At 39.7% G+C, this 18,738-nt stretch overlaps 1 protein-coding gene across 1 annotated transcript; it reads right to left on the reverse strand.

Annotated features, from left to right (window-relative positions):
* Positions 1–4,257: 4,257 nt before the first annotated feature.
* On the reverse strand, positions 4,258–18,582 carry glt8d2 (glycosyltransferase 8 domain containing 2). The gene is made up of 10 exons (XM_033976245.2): positions 18,359–18,582; positions 13,481–13,520; positions 11,496–11,588; positions 10,599–10,776; positions 9,030–9,147; positions 7,677–7,761; positions 6,662–6,774; positions 5,865–6,031; positions 4,886–4,998; positions 4,258–4,687 (listed from the first exon to the last, which is right to left on the reverse strand). Exons 2-10 carry the CDS (start codon positions 13,497–13,499, stop codon positions 4,485–4,487), a joined length of 1,089 nt encoding a protein of 362 aa, XP_033832136.1. The 5' UTR covers positions 13,500–13,520; positions 18,359–18,582; the 3' UTR covers positions 4,258–4,484.
* Between the last annotated feature and the right edge of the window lie 156 nt (positions 18,583–18,738).

Below are 18,738 nucleotides of genomic sequence, written 5' to 3' on the forward strand. Positions count from 1 at the left end.
CGCAAACTCCCCCCTGCTCCGCCTCCTCGGCCCTCACCTGGTCCCTCACCCAAACTCCCCCCTGCTCATTCACCTGGTCCCTCACCCAAACTCCCCCCTCCTCGCCCTTCCCTGCCTTCCCCCAGAGCTGTTATCAACAAGAGCTAGGACACACAGGGCCTCTGCTGTCTCAGGACATACAGTCATGATAAAGATAATATCATGCTGAGGCCCTGTGATGGAGCTATATCTACAGTTACACCGCGTAGACTGATTAACAGAAGGACAGTTAGACTGTCCAATCAGAGACATTTAGTTCACATTCCCTGTAAGAAGATAACATCCAGTCCTACTGAAACTAATCTGAAACTTGCTGTGCTCAATGTCAGATCTTTATGTAACAAGTCCTTTTTAATTAATGATTTTATTTCTTCTTTTAGTCTTGACTTTATGTTTTTAACTGAAACATGGCTCGACAAAAACACAGGTAATGCAATTCTAGTGGAATCAACTCCACCCAACTTCAAATTTGAATCTGAAACACGAGTAAACAAAAAAGGTGGAGGTGTGTGCGCATTTTTTAGAGATAGTTTAGCTACTCACAGATTGTCATTTGGAGTGTTTTCATCTTTTGAGTATGTTTCATTCAAAATGGAGCTAAAACAATCCCCCTCCATACTCTACTTACTCATATACAAACCTCCCCAGCACTGTCTGAGTTTTATTGATGATTTTACTGAGATGCTTTCAGTCATATGCACAGACTTTGATGGTTTAGTCATTACAGGTGATTTTAATGTACATGTGGATAATGTGTTTGACAGGAACGCTAAAGAGCTCAGTTCTGTCCTTGAAACCTTTGGCCTGACTCAGCATGTCAGCGAGCCCACCCACAACAGAGGACACACCTTGGACCTGCTCATTACAAAAGGAGTAAATATTTCAAATGTCAATGTGGTGGATGTTGCTCTGTCTGATCATTTCTGTGTCTTCTTTGACCTGTCTGTTATTCCCAAACCAGCGGCTGGTCCTGCAGTTGTTCGAAGGAGACACATAAATGATAACACAGGTGCACTGTTCATGGAAATGATACACTTTGAAAATGCCTCATGTTCTGATGTTGATGATTTGTTGAACTCTGTAACTTCGAGTGTTTTGAATGTTCTGGACACCATTGCCCCGATGAAGGTTAAAATGGTTAAAGATAAGCAGAAAGCGCCATGGAGGAATGATGACTCGGTCAGGGCACAGAAAAGGGAGTGCCGGAGGGCCGAGCGGGAATGGCGCAAGTCAAAGCTCCAGGTTCATTATGAAATTTACAGAGAAAAGATGCACATGTACAACCACAGTTTATGTAGAACAAGGCAAAGGTATTTTTCTGACATTATTGGAAGTTGTAGTAACAACTCTCGTATCCTGTTTGCAACGGTAAACAGATTAACAAACCCCCCAGCTCCACTGCCGTTAGAACTAATTTCCACATCTAAGTGCAATGAGTTTGCAGTATTCTTTAATGACAAGGTTCAGGGTATTAAAAATGCCATAAATTCCACAACACAAATAACAACCCAGCACCCACCTAGACACTTAGAGCTGACTCACTTTACACCTGTAACTGATAAAACTGTCCAAGAGATTGTCACCAGTCTGAGTTCATCTACATGCTGCCTCGATGTGCTACCCACTAAATTTTTAAAGTCTGTGCTCAACAGTTTGCTGTCACCACTCACTCACATAGTTAATATGTCACTTCAATCTGGAACATTCCCAAGTGCTTTGAAAACTGCGGTTATCAAGCCTCTCCTAAAGAAGAGCAGTCTTGATGCCACAATATTGAACAATTATCGACCAATCTCAAATCTGCCATTTTTAGGCAAAGTCCTTGAAAAAGTTGTTTACCAACAGCTTATTAACTTCCTTGAAATTAACAACTCCTTTGATGTTTTCCAATCAGGTTTTAGACCCCACCACAGCACTGAGACTGCTCTTATCAAGGTGACAAATGACATCCGCCTGAACACTGATGCAGGCAAAGTCTCAGTCTTGATCCTGTTAGATCTGAGTGCTGCTTTTGACACTGTTGATCATGGGATCCTCTTACAGAGACTGGAGGACTGGGTGGGCATCTCTGGTTCGGCACTAAACTGGTTCAAGTCCTATTTAGAAAACAGGGAGTACTTTGTTGAAATTGGAAAATGTATATCAGATAAAATGTCCCTGACCTGTGGGGTGCCCCAGGGTTCAATCCTGGGACCCCTGCTGTTCAATCTCTACATGCTGCCATTAGGCCAGTTAATACGCAGCAATAATGTGTCTTACCACAACTATGCAGATGACACTCAGATCTATGTCTCACTAGCAGCAGGTGAATATGGACCAGTGGATTCACTCTGCCACTGCATCCAACAGATCAGTGTGTGGATGCAAAACAACTTTCTTCTGCTAAACTCAGACAAGACTGAAGTTATCATCTTTGGCCCACAGAAACATAGAGAAAGTGTCAGCAGTCACCTCCAGTCTCTCTCTCTAAAACCTTCAAATCAGGCTAGAAATCTAGGGGTAATAATGGACTCAGACTTGAACTTTAACAGCCACATCAAATCAATAACATCTGCAGCTTTTTACCATCTAAAAAACATTGCAAAAATCAAAGGTATACTGTCAAAGCCAGACTTAGAGAGACTTATCCATGCATTTGTCTCCAGTAGGTTAGACTACTGTAACGGCCTGCTCACTGGCCTCTCCAAACGAGCCTTAACACAGCTGCAGTACATCCAGAATGCTGCTGCTCGGGTCCTGACTAGAACCAGGAAGTATGAGCACATAAGTCCTGTGCTCAGGTCTCTGCACTGGCTTCCTGTAGCTCAAAGAATAGACTTTAAAGCAGCTCTGCTTGTGTATAAGTCTCTCCATGGCCTAAGTCCAAAGTATATCTCCGACATGTTAGTGCCATATGAACCATCTCGCAATTTGAGGACTTCAGGGATCGGCCTCCTGCTGGTGCCCAGAGTCAGGACTAAACATGGGGAATCAGCGTTTAAATTTTATGCAGCTAAAACTTGGAACAGTCTTCCTGAAGATGTGAGACAGGCCTCTACTTTGACAATGTTTAAATCCAGACTCAAAACAGTTCTGTTTAGCTGTGCATATGACTGACAGGTTTTTATTCTGCACTCTTCTCTTTTAATATTGATTTTATGATGATTATTTGTGATTATTTATGTTTGATTTGTGTGATTTTAATGTCTTTCTTATTCTGTAAAGCACTTTGAATTACCTTGTGTACGAATTGTGCTATACAAATAAACTTGCCTTGCCTTGCCTTGCCTTGCCTATAGAAATAAAGTTTTGATTGATATTATCATAAGAGCAAAAAAAAAGTCTTGAGAAGGCTAACAGCTATAACTCTTGTTGGTTAGCTTTATTAAAACTCTGTTGAAGATTTTACTTTGGGTGACATCACAATCCTGACTTTCCAACATCTTATCTCAGAATCCTGCATTCCCGAGGACCATGAAAATCCAGCACAAGTTACATTTCAGATCTGTGGAGAGGCCCAACGCGACTCAAAGAAGACTTTTTTTTTTTTTTTTTTCTTGCAATAAAAACATCTGTTATTTGAATGTTCCAAAATAAGTTTAATATCTTACTGTGGAACATTCCAGGGCAAAGACATCTCCATGGTGACAAGCATTTGGTAGACCCCTTATGTGCCGTTGGAGCAGATTAGATTGGTCACCTCAATCTACCAATCACCTGTCGGTTAAAAACGCACACTTTGGTTTATTGAATGTTTGTTACAGATGCCAACAGATTCACACCACATCAAATTTAAGAGAATATGATAGGCTAGACTACTTTTGCAATAAAACACCATTAACATCATTACATTTAAGCACTAAAAATCTTGCCTAGTTTTGCCTAGTTCTTTAACTTCTCTAAGTCCTGGTTCAGACATGGTTTAATCCTGTTTTATTCCCGGTTTAGTCCTAGTTCAGTCCTGGTTTAGTCCTGATTTAACCTTGGTTTGTCCTGGCCCAGTCCTGGTTCAGTCCTGGTTCAGTTTATAATTTGACTTCCTGGTTGTATATGGGCAGTAGGTGTGACATATATAACTGTTACCTAGCAATTATAATGTAAACAGGGGACAAAACTGACCAAAATTACACAATAGTTATGATTAGACCAATACAAATACGTGATAACACCTTTATTGAGTTAAATCAATATTTTACCAGTCAGAAAAATATCTTCCTTTTGCTTAAAGTGTCTCTGCATTTTGGATGGAGTTTTCTGTATTGATAATATTGGCAGATGGATTCTGTGGAGAGCTCAGTTCTACTTCCTGTATTTTTGAACTTTTCTTCTGATGTAGGCTACAGTTATGATAAATATTTAGCACAGGTTCTATCCACCAAACAGTGTCAAAATCAGACAAAAAATGAAACCCTGTCATATGAAGTTTAAACACTAGTCATACTCTCCACAGCATGTTTGAGTCCTTATCACTCCTCCTCCTCCTCCTCTTCCTCCTCTCCTACTTTGGGCCGCACCAGTCTGAATCTTCTGGAAGGGTCAGGGACAAACCATTTCTCCCACAGGTCAGAGTGGACCGCAGGGTATGTCCACGGTTTGAATGGGCCATTCCAGTGCAGAAGCTGCGCCCCCTGTAGGTAGCTCTCTGCATAGTATGCGTCAGGACTGAAGCCTGGAAACACAAACGCAAATCCAAATAGCTTCAGTGGGTTTTGTCCTGTTCTAGTCTAGGTTTAGTCCAGATCTAGTGCAGGCTTAGTCCTGGTTTAGTCCATGTTTAGTTCAAGTTTAGTGCTGGTTTAGAGCAGGTTTAGCCCAGGTTTAGTCCAGGTTTAGTCCAGGTTTGGTCCAGGTATAGTCCAGGTCTTACCCAGATGTCGTACATGCCACATTGGGTCCACTTTTGTGAATCTCTCATGGAACACGATGAGCATGGGAGGAGTGGCAACACCCCCCACAAGAGCGCTGCTGTACAGGTCATGTCTGAACACAACAGAGCACTGTCAGATTAATATAGTAAACATTTAGGACACATTTATATAAAAACTGCTTAAAGAGAGGGTATTTTACTTGTATGGGGTATTAAAGAGGGGATATTTTACTTCTACAGGGTATTAACCCCCCTGTAACATATAATATATTTAAATCATCATGTTACCTTTTGTTGTGTTGAAAATACTGTATTCGCCCAAAACAACATAAACATTTTCACTTTAATATTTTAAGCTCAGAGTTACCCCCTACCTTTCCTCTTCAGAGTGCCATCACAACACAATCAGCTGCATCCCGCTAATGAAACTACTGCACATTAGGTTTGTTAATTGCTGTGTACATTTTTCTATCTTGTTTTTGTATATTTTTGGAGAATTGTCATGTGGGAGCATGGGTGAATTAAGCTTATGGGCGGAGCCTTGTACTGGCCTCTTACTGCTAACCATAAGGAGGGTTTGAACAGGGCTGAGGAGAGATTGCTAGATTACGCAAACATACATGGATGAAATCTAAACACTTTAGACATGTTTTTGATGAGGGAACAATGTTATAATATGGTAGAAAGCTCCAAAAATCAAAATTTGCATAATACCCCCTCTTTAAGGGAACTGCATCTAGCCAGCCATCTTACATTAAAAAAAGTATTACAATCCCACCTGAGCCTGTGTGCCCAGAGCCTTTACAGATAGAGGACACATACAAGTGTGTCTTATTCTCAGTATATGGACAGGCCTTATGTGAAAGCTCAGCTTTAGTTCAGGTGTGATCCAGGTTTGGTGCTGGTTGAGTCCTGGTTCAGTCACAGTTCAGTCCCGGTTCAGTCCTGGTTCAGTCCTGGTTCAGTCCTGGTTCAGTACCTGTAGTTCTCTTCCATCCATCTCTCCAGTTCTTTGGTGATTCTCTGTCTCCTCCACTCGTCGACATCAGCCACAAACACTCCGGGGTTGAAGCTGCAGTGGTTTGGGTCGATGCCCAGATCTCTCACCTCCTGTTTTCTGTAGTCCAGGAAGCCCATGTAGGTTGTCTGGAAAGGAAACACAGAGACAGACTTTTTTTTTATATTATCAGGGTTCACATTAGCTACGTGCTACGTGCCATTTACTCAGAGAATCTCACACTGCCTTTTTCACTGTATAAATGGGTAAAGAGAGTAAAAAGTACGAACATTTGAAAAAGACTACAGTAAAAAGTTAAATGACAGTCTATATGCTTTCAAAATGCCTTTCAAAAAACATAAAATAAGCAGATTTTACAAAAAGTATAAACTTTAAAAAACATGAAGGCATGTTTTGAATACAACCTAATGACAACATGCAGTGCAACCAAGACTTTAGTGATTTTTTTTTTAGGTTCAAGTTATACGAGATGGGCCTTTAAAGGTACACTATGTCACTTTTCTATCTCCATGGAGACAAGCAGGTGACACCACCAAACCAAGGTTTTTTAGCAGTTAAAACTGAAACGACCATTCTCTGTAACATTCCAGGCAAAGTAGTAACATCTCCAAGAAGACAAGCAAGTGGTGGACCCTCCACCACAGTGGACCTTTAAAATTAAAATGTCTGTATGTTTTACCTGCATGCCCATGTTACGGATCCTCTAGCTGAAAAGTTCCACAGTGTACCTTTAACTTTATGATGATAATATATAGTACCTGCATGCCGATGCTGCGGACTCTCTCATGGGAGTAGGGCAGGTCACAGTCTGAGGCAAAGGCTGCAGCGTGTCCAGGTTTAAGTTTCACACTGAACAAACCTCTAATGTCTCCTGGAAACAGCAGATAACAGATCTGTGTGAGGAGCAAGTGAGCGACTCAACTAGGCTTCACCATTTTATGGGCAAATGCAATTGTGAATCGATTTACAATTGAAGTTTAAATAGTAGGATTCTGTTCAGAGTGCATAAAACAATTCCAAGAGGATTAAGATTTTAAACCAATCCAAGAATCCCATGTGTTTCAGATTGTGTTTGTAGCGGTCTAAACTACAGCTACAACAAGATTGTTCCATAAAAGAACAATACTGTAAACATTACTGCAGCCTTTGTGATTTGATAATTGTGCCAAGTCAAACTGTGATTTTGATTTGATTGAGATTGATCTTGCAGCCTAATATTACAAAGCTTCACCCACAATATCAAATGTTGAACAGTTTCACTAAAGATTATTTGGATATGGTGCTGTATATAATTGTTGGCTGAGTAAAGAGGAGATCCATCCTCTTTCAGTAATACATTGTGTGTGACTTTTTGAGTAATATATTGTACAGTGTAACAGTACTCTTACTTGAGTAAATGTTGTGGCTCCTTTCCCCACTGTGAGTAAATCTACAAGTGACTTGAGCTTTATGTTGACAAGATGAAATGATTTGAACATTTGTGTTTCTCGTGTTTCATATTTTGTCACATTCACCAAAATTATAAATTGGATGGTATGCCCCGGCAGTTACTCTTTAAGTTACTCTCACTTAAGTAGTACTTTTCACAAATACTTTTTTTTTTTTACTCTTGAGTTATTTCTTGGACCACTAGCCTACTTTGTACTTCTAATACTATTTTGAAGTAATTGTACTCTTACTGAACAATATTTCTGGATATTCTACACCTCTGTATATGATATTACATGATTGGCAAATCATGTGTGAACATCAAATACTTCTAAGCGTTAATACCTTGAACAATGACGTCGTCGTCCACATAGATAAGTCTTTTGTGGTGGATGTCCAGCAGGGGAAGGTAGAAGCGCACAAAGTTTAACTAAAAAACAGGTAATATGTTATAATCATGTGTAAACTTGGGTTGTTTTAACACTGCCACTAGTTTGGTCGACGTTCGTTCCGAGAGCGGTGCGTTTGGGCCGCTGTGAACGTGAAGGTCTCATTCAGGAGCGCAGTCCAAGAGCGCTGAAAACAGGAGGTCTCACTCTCTGGAGCGGCTCCACTCTGGAGCGGGGTCTGCTTGTGTGTTATTGTCTCTGTTGTCATCAGTGCGCACATGTGAAATAAAACCAGAGAAGCGAGCGTCTGCGCGCGTTTTCACGGAGCTCTGTCCGCTTGAGGCGCTGTGTCACATAAATAAGTTCGGTGATGAGCTGATGGACTCTCACGTGGCTCATGGTGCGTGTTTAAGGTGAATGATGTGTGATGTATGTGAACAAAACCGACCCAAAAGTAAACTAAACTAAACTAAACTAAACTAGTGCACTCTGGGGTCGGTCCACAGAGCGCACTCAAATGTGTGAAAACCACCTTATGACATATGACATGGTATATGTGTTTCTGATTCTGAGTCTCTGGTGGATAGTCCCTGTGCTAAATATTTATCATAGGTTTACATCAGTTAAGCTTATGCAGGAGAGTTGAAAGAAAAGTAGAAACAGTAGCGCTGAGTTCCAAAATGTAGAATCCCTCTGGCTATGTCATCAACCCAGAAAAAATGACACAATATATATTATAAACTACACCAAAATTCAAAAGTAAAATATGTAATGATAGTCACAGTTCTGCTGTTGTTTGTGTTTCAGCCTGCTCCTTCTTTTGCTTCCTCCCTGTTTTTTCAGCTCTCACTTGTTCTCTTATCATCCCAGGGTTGTCTGTATATATAACATATACAGACCTCTGCATTCAGCCTTTGTTAGATTGTTGAGCAGTACAAGACACACTCAAGCGCTGTATTTGAACAAATCTATTTTTTGCATATTCTGGATTCTGACTGTATTTATCCCTGTTTATGGGACCTGTTTTTGAGTTTATTCCCAGCATGTTTTCTGATTGCAAATCCCCACAGTGGAAGAGATTTAAGTTGATATTAACAAAAATATTTGTTCCTAAGTTGTTTATTGCCTGATTAGTCATGTTCAAGAATGACCTGTTTGAAGGACACTTTCTGTTGAACTTATGTTTGACTGTATTCTTTGTGTTGCATTTGAGTCCAGTTTACCTGTGTGATAATGTTTTACTGAAATCTGCACTGATCTTTGACCCCAGTCCTGATCTGTCACCCCTTTCCGGTCGGCAGAATCTCACCGGGTGTAGCAGCTCCGGTCGGGCTGAGTCTGGCTTCACTTTCCCTTTGAGTACCATGGGGTTAAACTCCAGGATCTTATAATTGATGTGTCTCAATTTACTCTTCTCTATGTAATGTCTGTGGAGAGAGAACACAGGTATGAGATCCAATAAACCAGCACAGATTTCACTTTGTCAAATAAGGTTTATTTTAAACCACAGACTGTATAAAGAAGTGGACTGTGAGTGTGACGTCACCCATAGGGTTCGGCTCCAGCCAAATGAAGCTCATTGATGCTAGCAGTTATGGGGCGAATTTGGAGCAGAGTTCCATATTTGGAATTCCGACCGTGAGTATCATAGCAACCAAAGAGCCAATCTGGAGAAAAGCTGTTGAAGGTTACGCCCCTTCCTGCTCACACCACTGGTTTAGCAAGGGGCAGGCGTTTAGCAACGCTGTCAATCAAACCTGTTGTTAATGCTAGCGTGAGCAACCTCAGGGAAACAAGGCGCCTGATTTGTCTGTTATTAATGTTTAGATCTTGATTTATGGACACAAAAGCGAAATAAAAACACCAGGATCATGTAAAGTGGGTTAATACAAATATTTCAAGACCAAAATGGTGAGCTTGACAGCAGCACTTACAGGGAGATGGTTTTACATGGTTTTCCAATGTAAAGTGGGTGTCATTTGGAGTCAATGGAGCCAAACTGTGCCCATGCTCATTCCCTAGTTGGAACATGGCAGCTAATGGGTTAGCTATGTCCTAATATAAATACAGTCTATGATTTAAACAGTAAATATTGTGTAAAGTCCACTTTTTTCAAACCTTTGACATGTTATTTTTAATACTTAAAGCTGTATTTTGATTGATTCATGCATGTTTGAGTAATCCTGCCATTGTCCTTCATTTGAGGTTTGTGCGCTCTGAAAATTCACCTACGCCCTATCCCCGTCCACCACACTGTCCTTCAGTGCTTTAGGGCCACCTAAAAAAATGTTATTGTTACTGTGCACCAAACAGAGTGAAGAATTAAATAAGGCTAAAAGCAATAGCTTCTTGTAGCAAGAAATACATTTAGTGACTAAAGCAAATTAGTCCAGTACAGGTGTGTGGATTTTAAAAACAGGCACCACCTCATGACATCATCTGGTGGGACTGCTTAAAATACACCTCTAATCTAATGATGAGGAAAAGTTAAGATCTTGAGGGGATTTTGACTAATATTCTTTTCATATTGATATTTTGCAGTGGCATCACACTGGGGGATTCTGCATGTATGTCTATGGTGCAATGTTCAGCAGTTACCATGGTGATACAATGCACATATTAGCAAACATTGCCTGAAGTTTTAAGATCTAAACTTTAAGAAAAAACACCAAATAGATTTAAACAGCACATTTTCAGGAGTCTGTAATCAATATGACCGTTCACGATCCTGTTCAGGAGTTTGATTTTCAACGATGAGAGTTCTGGTCAGATTGTGTTAAAACAAAGCTCAGATTAAAGGTCTAACTTGAGTAATAGAGCTTCTGACTGAAACTGGAACAAACACATGCTTTAACTGAATCTCTCCCAAAATCTGTACCGTGTGAGTTTGACAGCGTCGTGCAAAGTGACAATGTAGAAGAATACGTCAGCATCTGTGTTGCTATGGATGCTGTTGATGGTTGCCATGGCAGCGCCCAGCCTCTCCTCCGCAGCGCAGAGGAGCACTGGGATCACTGCGTCGGGACGGAGAGCAAGGTCATGGCTCCTGCGAGGACCTGAGGATGAAAGGGATCAACAAATAGTTGAGGGGAGGGTGGGAAGAGAGGCAGGGTCTAGAGGACTAAAGAGGAGAGTGAGGGGAGAGGAAGGCCCGACTCTGGAGGACTAAAGGGGAGAGTGAGGGAGAGGAGGGGATAGGTCTGGAGGATTAAAGAGGAGAGTGAGGGGGGAGGAAGGCCCGACTCTGGAGGACTAAAGGGGAGAGTGAGGGAGAGGAGGGGATAGGTCTGGAGGATTAAAGAGGAGAGTGAGGGGAGAGGAAGGCCCGACTCTGGAGGACTAAAGGGGAGAGTGAGAGGGAGGAGGGGGCGGCGTCTGGAGTTAAAAGGAACAGTGTGATTGGTCTAATAGGTATCCACACTTTAAAGTAGTCACTAACCCTGAATCATTCTTAATAAACGATTTGTTAATTTTGAATTAAGTTGCACATTATAAAGTGATACTCACCACAGATTAGTTTTAAAGCTACACTATGTAACCTGTAACTGTTGGAGGATGTGCTGCCTGCTTGTCTCCATGGAGATGTTATTTCTTTAACTAGAATATTCCATTATATGGCATTAAACATATTTTTCCTGCACAGGTGTTTTTATTGCCTTAGAAAACATACATTTTTACTGAGGGGACTCACCTCTCCACAAATCTGACCTGTTACTTGTAACTTGGGTTGATTGTCTCCATGAAGAATGGGTAAAAGTCCTCAAAATGGGAGTACCTGTGTGTGTATGAATGGAGTTTCCTCTGAGCAGAGCCGAGTGCAGCAAGAGACACAGTAGCAGCAATAATACTGCCACCAGCAGCCTGTTTACTGAACAACAACATGGAGTCAATACAACCTGTACAACAAGAAATGGATACAATAAGCCTATTAAAGTGTGTATAACATGTTTCCCTACTAAAAATACTGTAAATATTTGTGGGCTGTAAAACAGAATCCCTCTGCCTTTGTCATCAATTGGAGATGTAGACAGACTAATAATAAAGTGTGACTCAAACATGTGTGAATACAATAAAACACAACTCCAGATATGTTTTTGAGGAGGAAACAACATTATAACATGGCTTAAAGCTCACAAGAGTCAATTTTGTGTAATATAGGACCTTACAAACATCCCCACTACTTGAACATTAGAGTGAGTGTAGTTTTCAGATGAACTGCAAAATTGGCCATAGTCTCAGCTCTTAAATCAGGTGGGAGAGTTTATTAGATTGTAAATTCTTGACATTTGACCCCCTGATCTCACGGTGACAAAATGTTTTCCTCACCAGCCCCTCCCTCCTTCTCCAGAACAGATCTGCTCCTCGTGTATCACTAATACATGGTCCATACACAATGACAATTACACAATGATAATTACACAATTCATGTTTTAGAATGTGATTATGCCATAATCTCATAATGAAGGGCAGGGGTCTGTTTAAGTCTATGGGAGATTCCTTGAAAGAAATCACCAAACTTATGTCCACAAATGTTTCACCATACCATTATTTGTCTTAAAGTCCTTTCAACTGACAACAATAACATTTTTGGGGTCACTTTATAAAGCCTAATGTTAAAGCAGACATGTTGTGCTTGTGTGCTCTATAGTTATAATCTATGACACGTGTTGGTTATTATGTTATAAATTACACATTTTAAATCGCAATATTTATCTAAGCCGACTTAACAAAAGAAACAAGCCTTAGACCAATGGGAGCAGATGTTGCCGTCAGTGTCATCCTAACAAAGCGCCGCATGCTGTTGGCCTCTCCAATAGAGCTACAGATAGCTACACATCACACTAGATCAAAATGACTACGCGACACTGCCAAACAAGTATCACCAATTAAGAAAATAAACTGGAGAAGGAAGTGCGTATGTCACAGTCAGCGCGTACCGTTGACTGTGACATACGCACATTAAAGATTACTCAAACATGAATCACTCTAAATACAACTTGAGAGGATCAATGAGAAGAAATGACTAAAACATGGTTAAAAACTCTGAAAAGTACAGTTTGCAGAATAGGTCTGATTTAAAAAAGGATTTCTTTTTTGTTAATAAAAGATAGATGATAAACTGTGTGGCAAAGTCAGTGTGGGATGCAACTGGGGTTAATTTTAGGGCCTGCAGTCTTTAATTACAGTAGATACATTACAGGACACGGCTGTACATCTTATGGTGTGCTGCTGAAAATAAGATTTGAATTTTTAAAAAAATTTTATGTACACTACCGGTTAAAATTAAGTAAATTTTAGAGTTTAAAATGTTCACCTTCTTCTTGGCCTAAAACAAACCAAAATATGTACCCACGTATAAATAATATGAATAAATGAGTGAGTGTTGAATATGTATAATTACACAGTTGTATTTATATAGATTTATCATGTTTTTTATATATTGTGGATTATATTTTGTATTATGTGTCAGTGTAGAAAAAGAGTTGAAATTTTGCATTTGCTATACTCTGTATGCATCACATCAGCTTCAATCTTTGTTTTGTAACTATGCCTGATTGCTTTGTCCATGCAAAATAAATAAATAAATAAATAAATAACTTTAACCAGGGAAATATCTGCCTTCTGGTTTTCCCAAAAAGCATATTTCAGATTTTACACCAAGATTAAACAGCACATGCTGTGACTACCAGAATATGTGTGAATTTAATATTTTTAGGTACAACTGAATGGTGAAAATGAGTTAAACTTGTCCATACTCACTTTTCCTCAGCAGAGCCATCTCTCATGTCCACTTCTACATCTGTAAAGAGACACACCATTAACAATATCTGACAGTTTAATAGCTCTGAATGGTCCATGCTGCAGACACACACATCAAACATGTGGTACACTTTATTTTTCAATATCCTTTTACTCTTCTTCCACTGGACCAAGGGAGAGATTTGATATGGTTTTATTTTAGGATTCCTTTAGCAGCTTTTAAGGAGGTATCTCTTACAATGCAACTAACATAGTAACTGTCATTTCAAGGCTTTTTGAGCACTTAAAACACAAAAATAAATGCTTGCTAGAAATAGAGACTAATGGGCTGATATTAGCACTTTTTAACACACCAGCTATTAGCCTTAAATCTCAAGCAGAGGCTGATATTTTGTTTGGCCCAACCAGCTGCCTACATGCATACAAACCAATCAAAGGTTTGGATGCACTCGGTGTTTTCTTTCTTTCTACATATTATATATTTTATTTTACATTCACAGTCCCTCACAGTGTCCACTCTTTGCTTTGTGGACAGCTCCAAACTACCGGCCTTCTCTCAAAAAAACAGTGATCAAAGCACAGGGTAAAAGCTACTTTTTAAAATAAAAAATCTGAAACAAGTTTGGAGTTATTCTGACTTAATGATTTGCTTACTACATTCCACATGTGTCATTCATAGTTTTGTTGCTTCAGTGACAAATAAAGAAGAAAAAAAAAGAAAAAGTGTCAAAACATTTAACGTGTATGGATAAAGCTTTATTTCAATACTTGAGTCCAGAAGGGTGTGCAGAAATCTCAGTACACTACTGTATAAAAAGTGGATTGGCCATCACTGCCTGTTAGAAGAGAACAGCCCTGTGTGAATGCACATACACCAAAACTGAGAGGGGAAAGAGGCTTTTAGCTGTTTTGCTTCACAAAAATGCCCTCCAATGCATTGGTGACACAAACGCTATTTAATTATCTGCTAACAAACTTTTATACACATACCTGCACCTGCTTTTAATTCATTAATATGGACTTGTTTATTTGTTGTTGTTTTTTTTGTCTGTTTCCATTGTATTTTAGACAGGGTGTCCATGAAAAAGAGAGCCCAAATCCACTCATTGGTTTCCCCTGTATAAATAAAGATAAATAAAATTACAGTGACTCAGTCCAGTCAGTACAGGCTGCAGTAGTAGTAGTAGTAGTAGTAGTAGTAGTAGTAGTAGTAGTAGTAGTAGTAGTAGTAGTAGTAGTAGTAGTAGTAGTAGTAGTGTGGTAGTATATCTTGTGTACCATGACAGTGCACTTCCTCTCAGTTTAGCTTCAGTGTTGAGTGGAGCAGATGTTTGCCTTGTGTTTGTCACTCTGCTCCTCTTTTCTAAACATCTGGAAACATTTAGCTTCAGAGTCTGAGCCACAAACCAATAATGTCCAGCACAGAATCACCGGGTCTAAACACTGCAAATCAGAGCTAAAGACTTACATCACTGTATAAAGGTCGTCTGATGTAACAGGCCTACACCAGTGTTTGAACATGTTTCGGGTTGAGCTAGTTGTAGAACTGTAGTCTTTTAGTTGTTAAGTCAATCAATAGGATGATGGCGTCTTAGTCGACCCAATTTTTTGTTACTTTCTTAGGATTATAGGAATTTGAATTTATCTAGAGTTTTCAAAGGGGCTGAACAGCTGAATCTTCCTTTGAACATGTATACTTTTTGGACAAGATTCTAAAACTTTGGGACTTAGACTTAAACAAACTTTATGGATACACTGGGACATGATTTGAACAAAGAAGCTCACACATCACAATATAACATAATAACAAAAAGCAATATCTATGCCAGTTTTTGGTTGACAAGAATGTTTAAATATACAATAGAGCCTTAGTAGTTTCCTCCTGTAAAACAGACCTGGAGTTATGCTTTGTTTCAAGCGTGTTTGAGTAAGTCTGTCTGAATAAGTGCTCCTCTGATTTTTAGAGTTTGACAATATATATCATTGCAAAAGTCAAAGAATTTTTAGGATTTTTTTTCACTATCATATCAAAATATTTGTCAGATATTGACAAATTAATCAGTATTTAGCTCCAATATTTTGTGTTGTGCTGACCCAGTTTGAGTGTGCCACTTGTGTCCGTTTGTGTACAGTGCACTAGATTTACACAACTTCAATAGAAGAGGCATGAGACTTTACAATTAGCATTAAAAATACAAAAAAATATGATATAATGTCTCAAATAAATCCATGAGTTTTAATGCTCTCTGGAAACCAATTAAACTTTGACTTAAAGACATTTTCTGACCCAGAATGAACAACTTGAATACAAATATTAGAGCTAAATTAACTTCTTTACAATTGCTTGGCTTTGTGACTGAAACAAAGCCAACACAAAGGTAACATAAAGTGTTTTGAAACATCTAAATAATGCATGGAGGCCTTTAATTAATGACATCAACGGTAAAACAATCATTCAAGCTGCTTGCCAGATAAGCTCAAGAATCTAAACAGACATTTGTGATTATGACCAAAGCATGTATAAAGAAGTGGACTGAGTGTGACATCAGCTCTAGTCAAATGAAGCTCATCCAGTCCGGCAGTTATTGGGACGAATTTGGAGCCCAGTTCTCTATTTGGAATTCCGACTGCGAGTTTCATAGCAACCTTTAGTAGGCGGAGGGCGCTGTCAATCAAACCTGGAGCCTGATTTGGCTGTTATTGATGTTCATTTCTTAGTTTACGGACATAATGATGAAATAAAAATACCAGGATCATGTAGAGTGGGTTAATATGAACATCTTAAAACCAAAATGACAAGCCTGACACCAGCAGTTACAGAGAGAGGAGCTATAGTTTTTCAATAGAAAGTGAATTGGACTCGATGGAGCTGGAAGCGCCCATGAACAGTTCCTATTTAGAACGAGGCGGCTAGCAAGTTAGCTATTTACAGTCTATTGATAAGGTAAAATGTTAAGAACACCAGTTTTGTACTTTATCAGTATAATATCAGTATCTGTCATGATGCCTGTTTTTCTTGTCCTCCTGTGCTGTGTTCCCCCCTCCCTCACCTGCCTGTCTCCGGAGCTGGGCGGAGTCCTGCTCCTCCTGTGCGCACCTGCAGCCCATCTACGCAATCAACACCACCTGCTGTGGATAAGAGGAGCGAGGACCAGACACTCGGGGCCGGAGCGTCCGCGTGTCACACGTGAATATTTCTGCTCGACTCTGTACCTTAGTACTTTTTATGAAACCCATGTCTGATTGGAATTTTGGCTTTTCTACAGACCTCCGCCTGAGACCCAGCTCTGGACCTCCCTGCACCTGCACGTCTACCTCGGTATGGTCTCACGTAACCCACGCCTTGCACGTATGTCTTCTCCTGTTCACGGATCCGCACCCACGCTCCCCAGCTTCTCTGCATCTAAGAACTGAATCTGTCCACAAACTGCGCTGTGAAGCACCCTCGTTCCCCGGTCTTGTGGATTATTGAACTGTGATTATTGTTTACCCACGTTTTGTGAATAAAGACATTGTTTAACCCTTCGAGAGTCGCGCACTTTTGGTCCCTCCGTCTTGCTGGTTATGACAGTATCAATACAATATCTGCAACATTACAACTTAACACATGTAGATTAAACTGGTTAGTGACACTTTAGCTTAGGAACCACATATTAGTCGCTAACTGATATACTACTTAGCAGTTATTCAGATAATAATTAATGAAACACGTAATCACAGGCAAAGGGGCCTTGTTTTTCTGAGGTTGCTCCTGCTAGTATTAACAACAGGTTTGATTGACAGTGTTGCAAAGCGCCTGCTCCCTGCTAAACCAGCAGTGTGACCAGAAATGTTACCTTCAACAGCCTCGCTCTTGGATTGGCGCATTGATTGGCTCACTGATTACTAAGATACTTGTGGTCAGAATTCTAAATATGGAAATCAGCTCCAAATTCACCACTATAACTGTGAGCATTTGTTGGCTTCATTTGACTGAAGTCAAACACTGTAGGTGACATCCCGCTCACTTGGGCCACTTCTTTGTTGCTATCTGACTGCTAATCGGTATGCTAGTTAGTTAATTAGTATTTATAAAACACTTATTAATGTTGAGATTAAGATTATAGTGCGTGTACTAAATCTTAGCTAGTAATGCTAATGAACACTAATAGAGCTCAACATTGACAGCCTGCTCTGTTTTCGAAAGTATATTTTCCTTTAATTTTTCCCATAGACTTTTGGAAAAATTCAAATTTTAAGAGTTCAAAGACATTGCAAAGGCTAACCAGCTAACGTGCTAACTAATATCCATAATGTGATTGTTTTAAGCCCAAAAAGCACATTTAAAACTAAATATTTTCTGAAATGTTTTAACAGCTATGTGGTTTATAAAATTTCAGAAACAGATTTTAAATAAAATTATAGGTCTTGTGGTCATTAGTTATGACTAGCTGATTATCCCAGAACAAGTCTTCAAACTTTTATTTATTTTTTAAATGTATTTATTTTAAATGTATTTTTTCCAGAAGGTTTATGAGAATTAATGAATATGAAAATCAGTTCCAGAACCGTGGGGTGGACAGTCACTGCTGAGCTCCATCAGAAGTATTAAGGAAATTATAGTTAATGACTGAATAGTTGTAAAATATACCAAAAAAAAAACATGAATAAATACTTTAGAAATACTAACACAGATGTAATTAAGCACTTATTATGCATTTTATTAGCCATTCTGATGTGGTTGGAGATTAGTTTCACATGCAGAGCCTTCTAGTACATAGAGTCCATTCTCCTATAGCACATGTAGAAAGGGGGCGTGTCTCTAATAACCAGCACTGATACAAATTCAAACACAGGAAAAAGTTACAGAGTGGAGCTTTAACTCCATATTGTACTCACCAGTCCAAAGTGTATGGGTCATCTCAAAGTGTCGTGTGGTTTTTGGACTCCATGATGTGTGCTCGAACCTAAGTCTACAAACCTAAAGCAGCAGAAGACGACTTCCTCCTCCTCTCCCTCTCTTTACTCTCGCTCCTCTGATCTCACTCCCCTCCCACTTTACCTTCTCTCCTCCTCTGATCCCTCTCTCCCCTTTCACTTTACATTCTCTCTTTTCTTCTCCCTCTTTTTACTCTCTCCCTCCTCTTATCTCTCTCTTCTCCCACTTGATATTTTCTCTCCTCTTTCTCTTCTCCTTCCTTTCACTCACCTCTTTCTTCTTGCTCCTCACTTTTGTCCCTCTTTCTCTTTACTGTACTCTCCCTCTCTTCCTCTTTACT

Source organism: Periophthalmus magnuspinnatus, chromosome 12 (genome assembly GCF_009829125.3).
Source record: "Periophthalmus magnuspinnatus isolate fPerMag1 chromosome 12, fPerMag1.2.pri, whole genome shotgun sequence".
Lineage (NCBI taxonomy): Eukaryota > Metazoa > Chordata > Actinopteri > Gobiiformes > Gobiidae > Periophthalmus > Periophthalmus magnuspinnatus.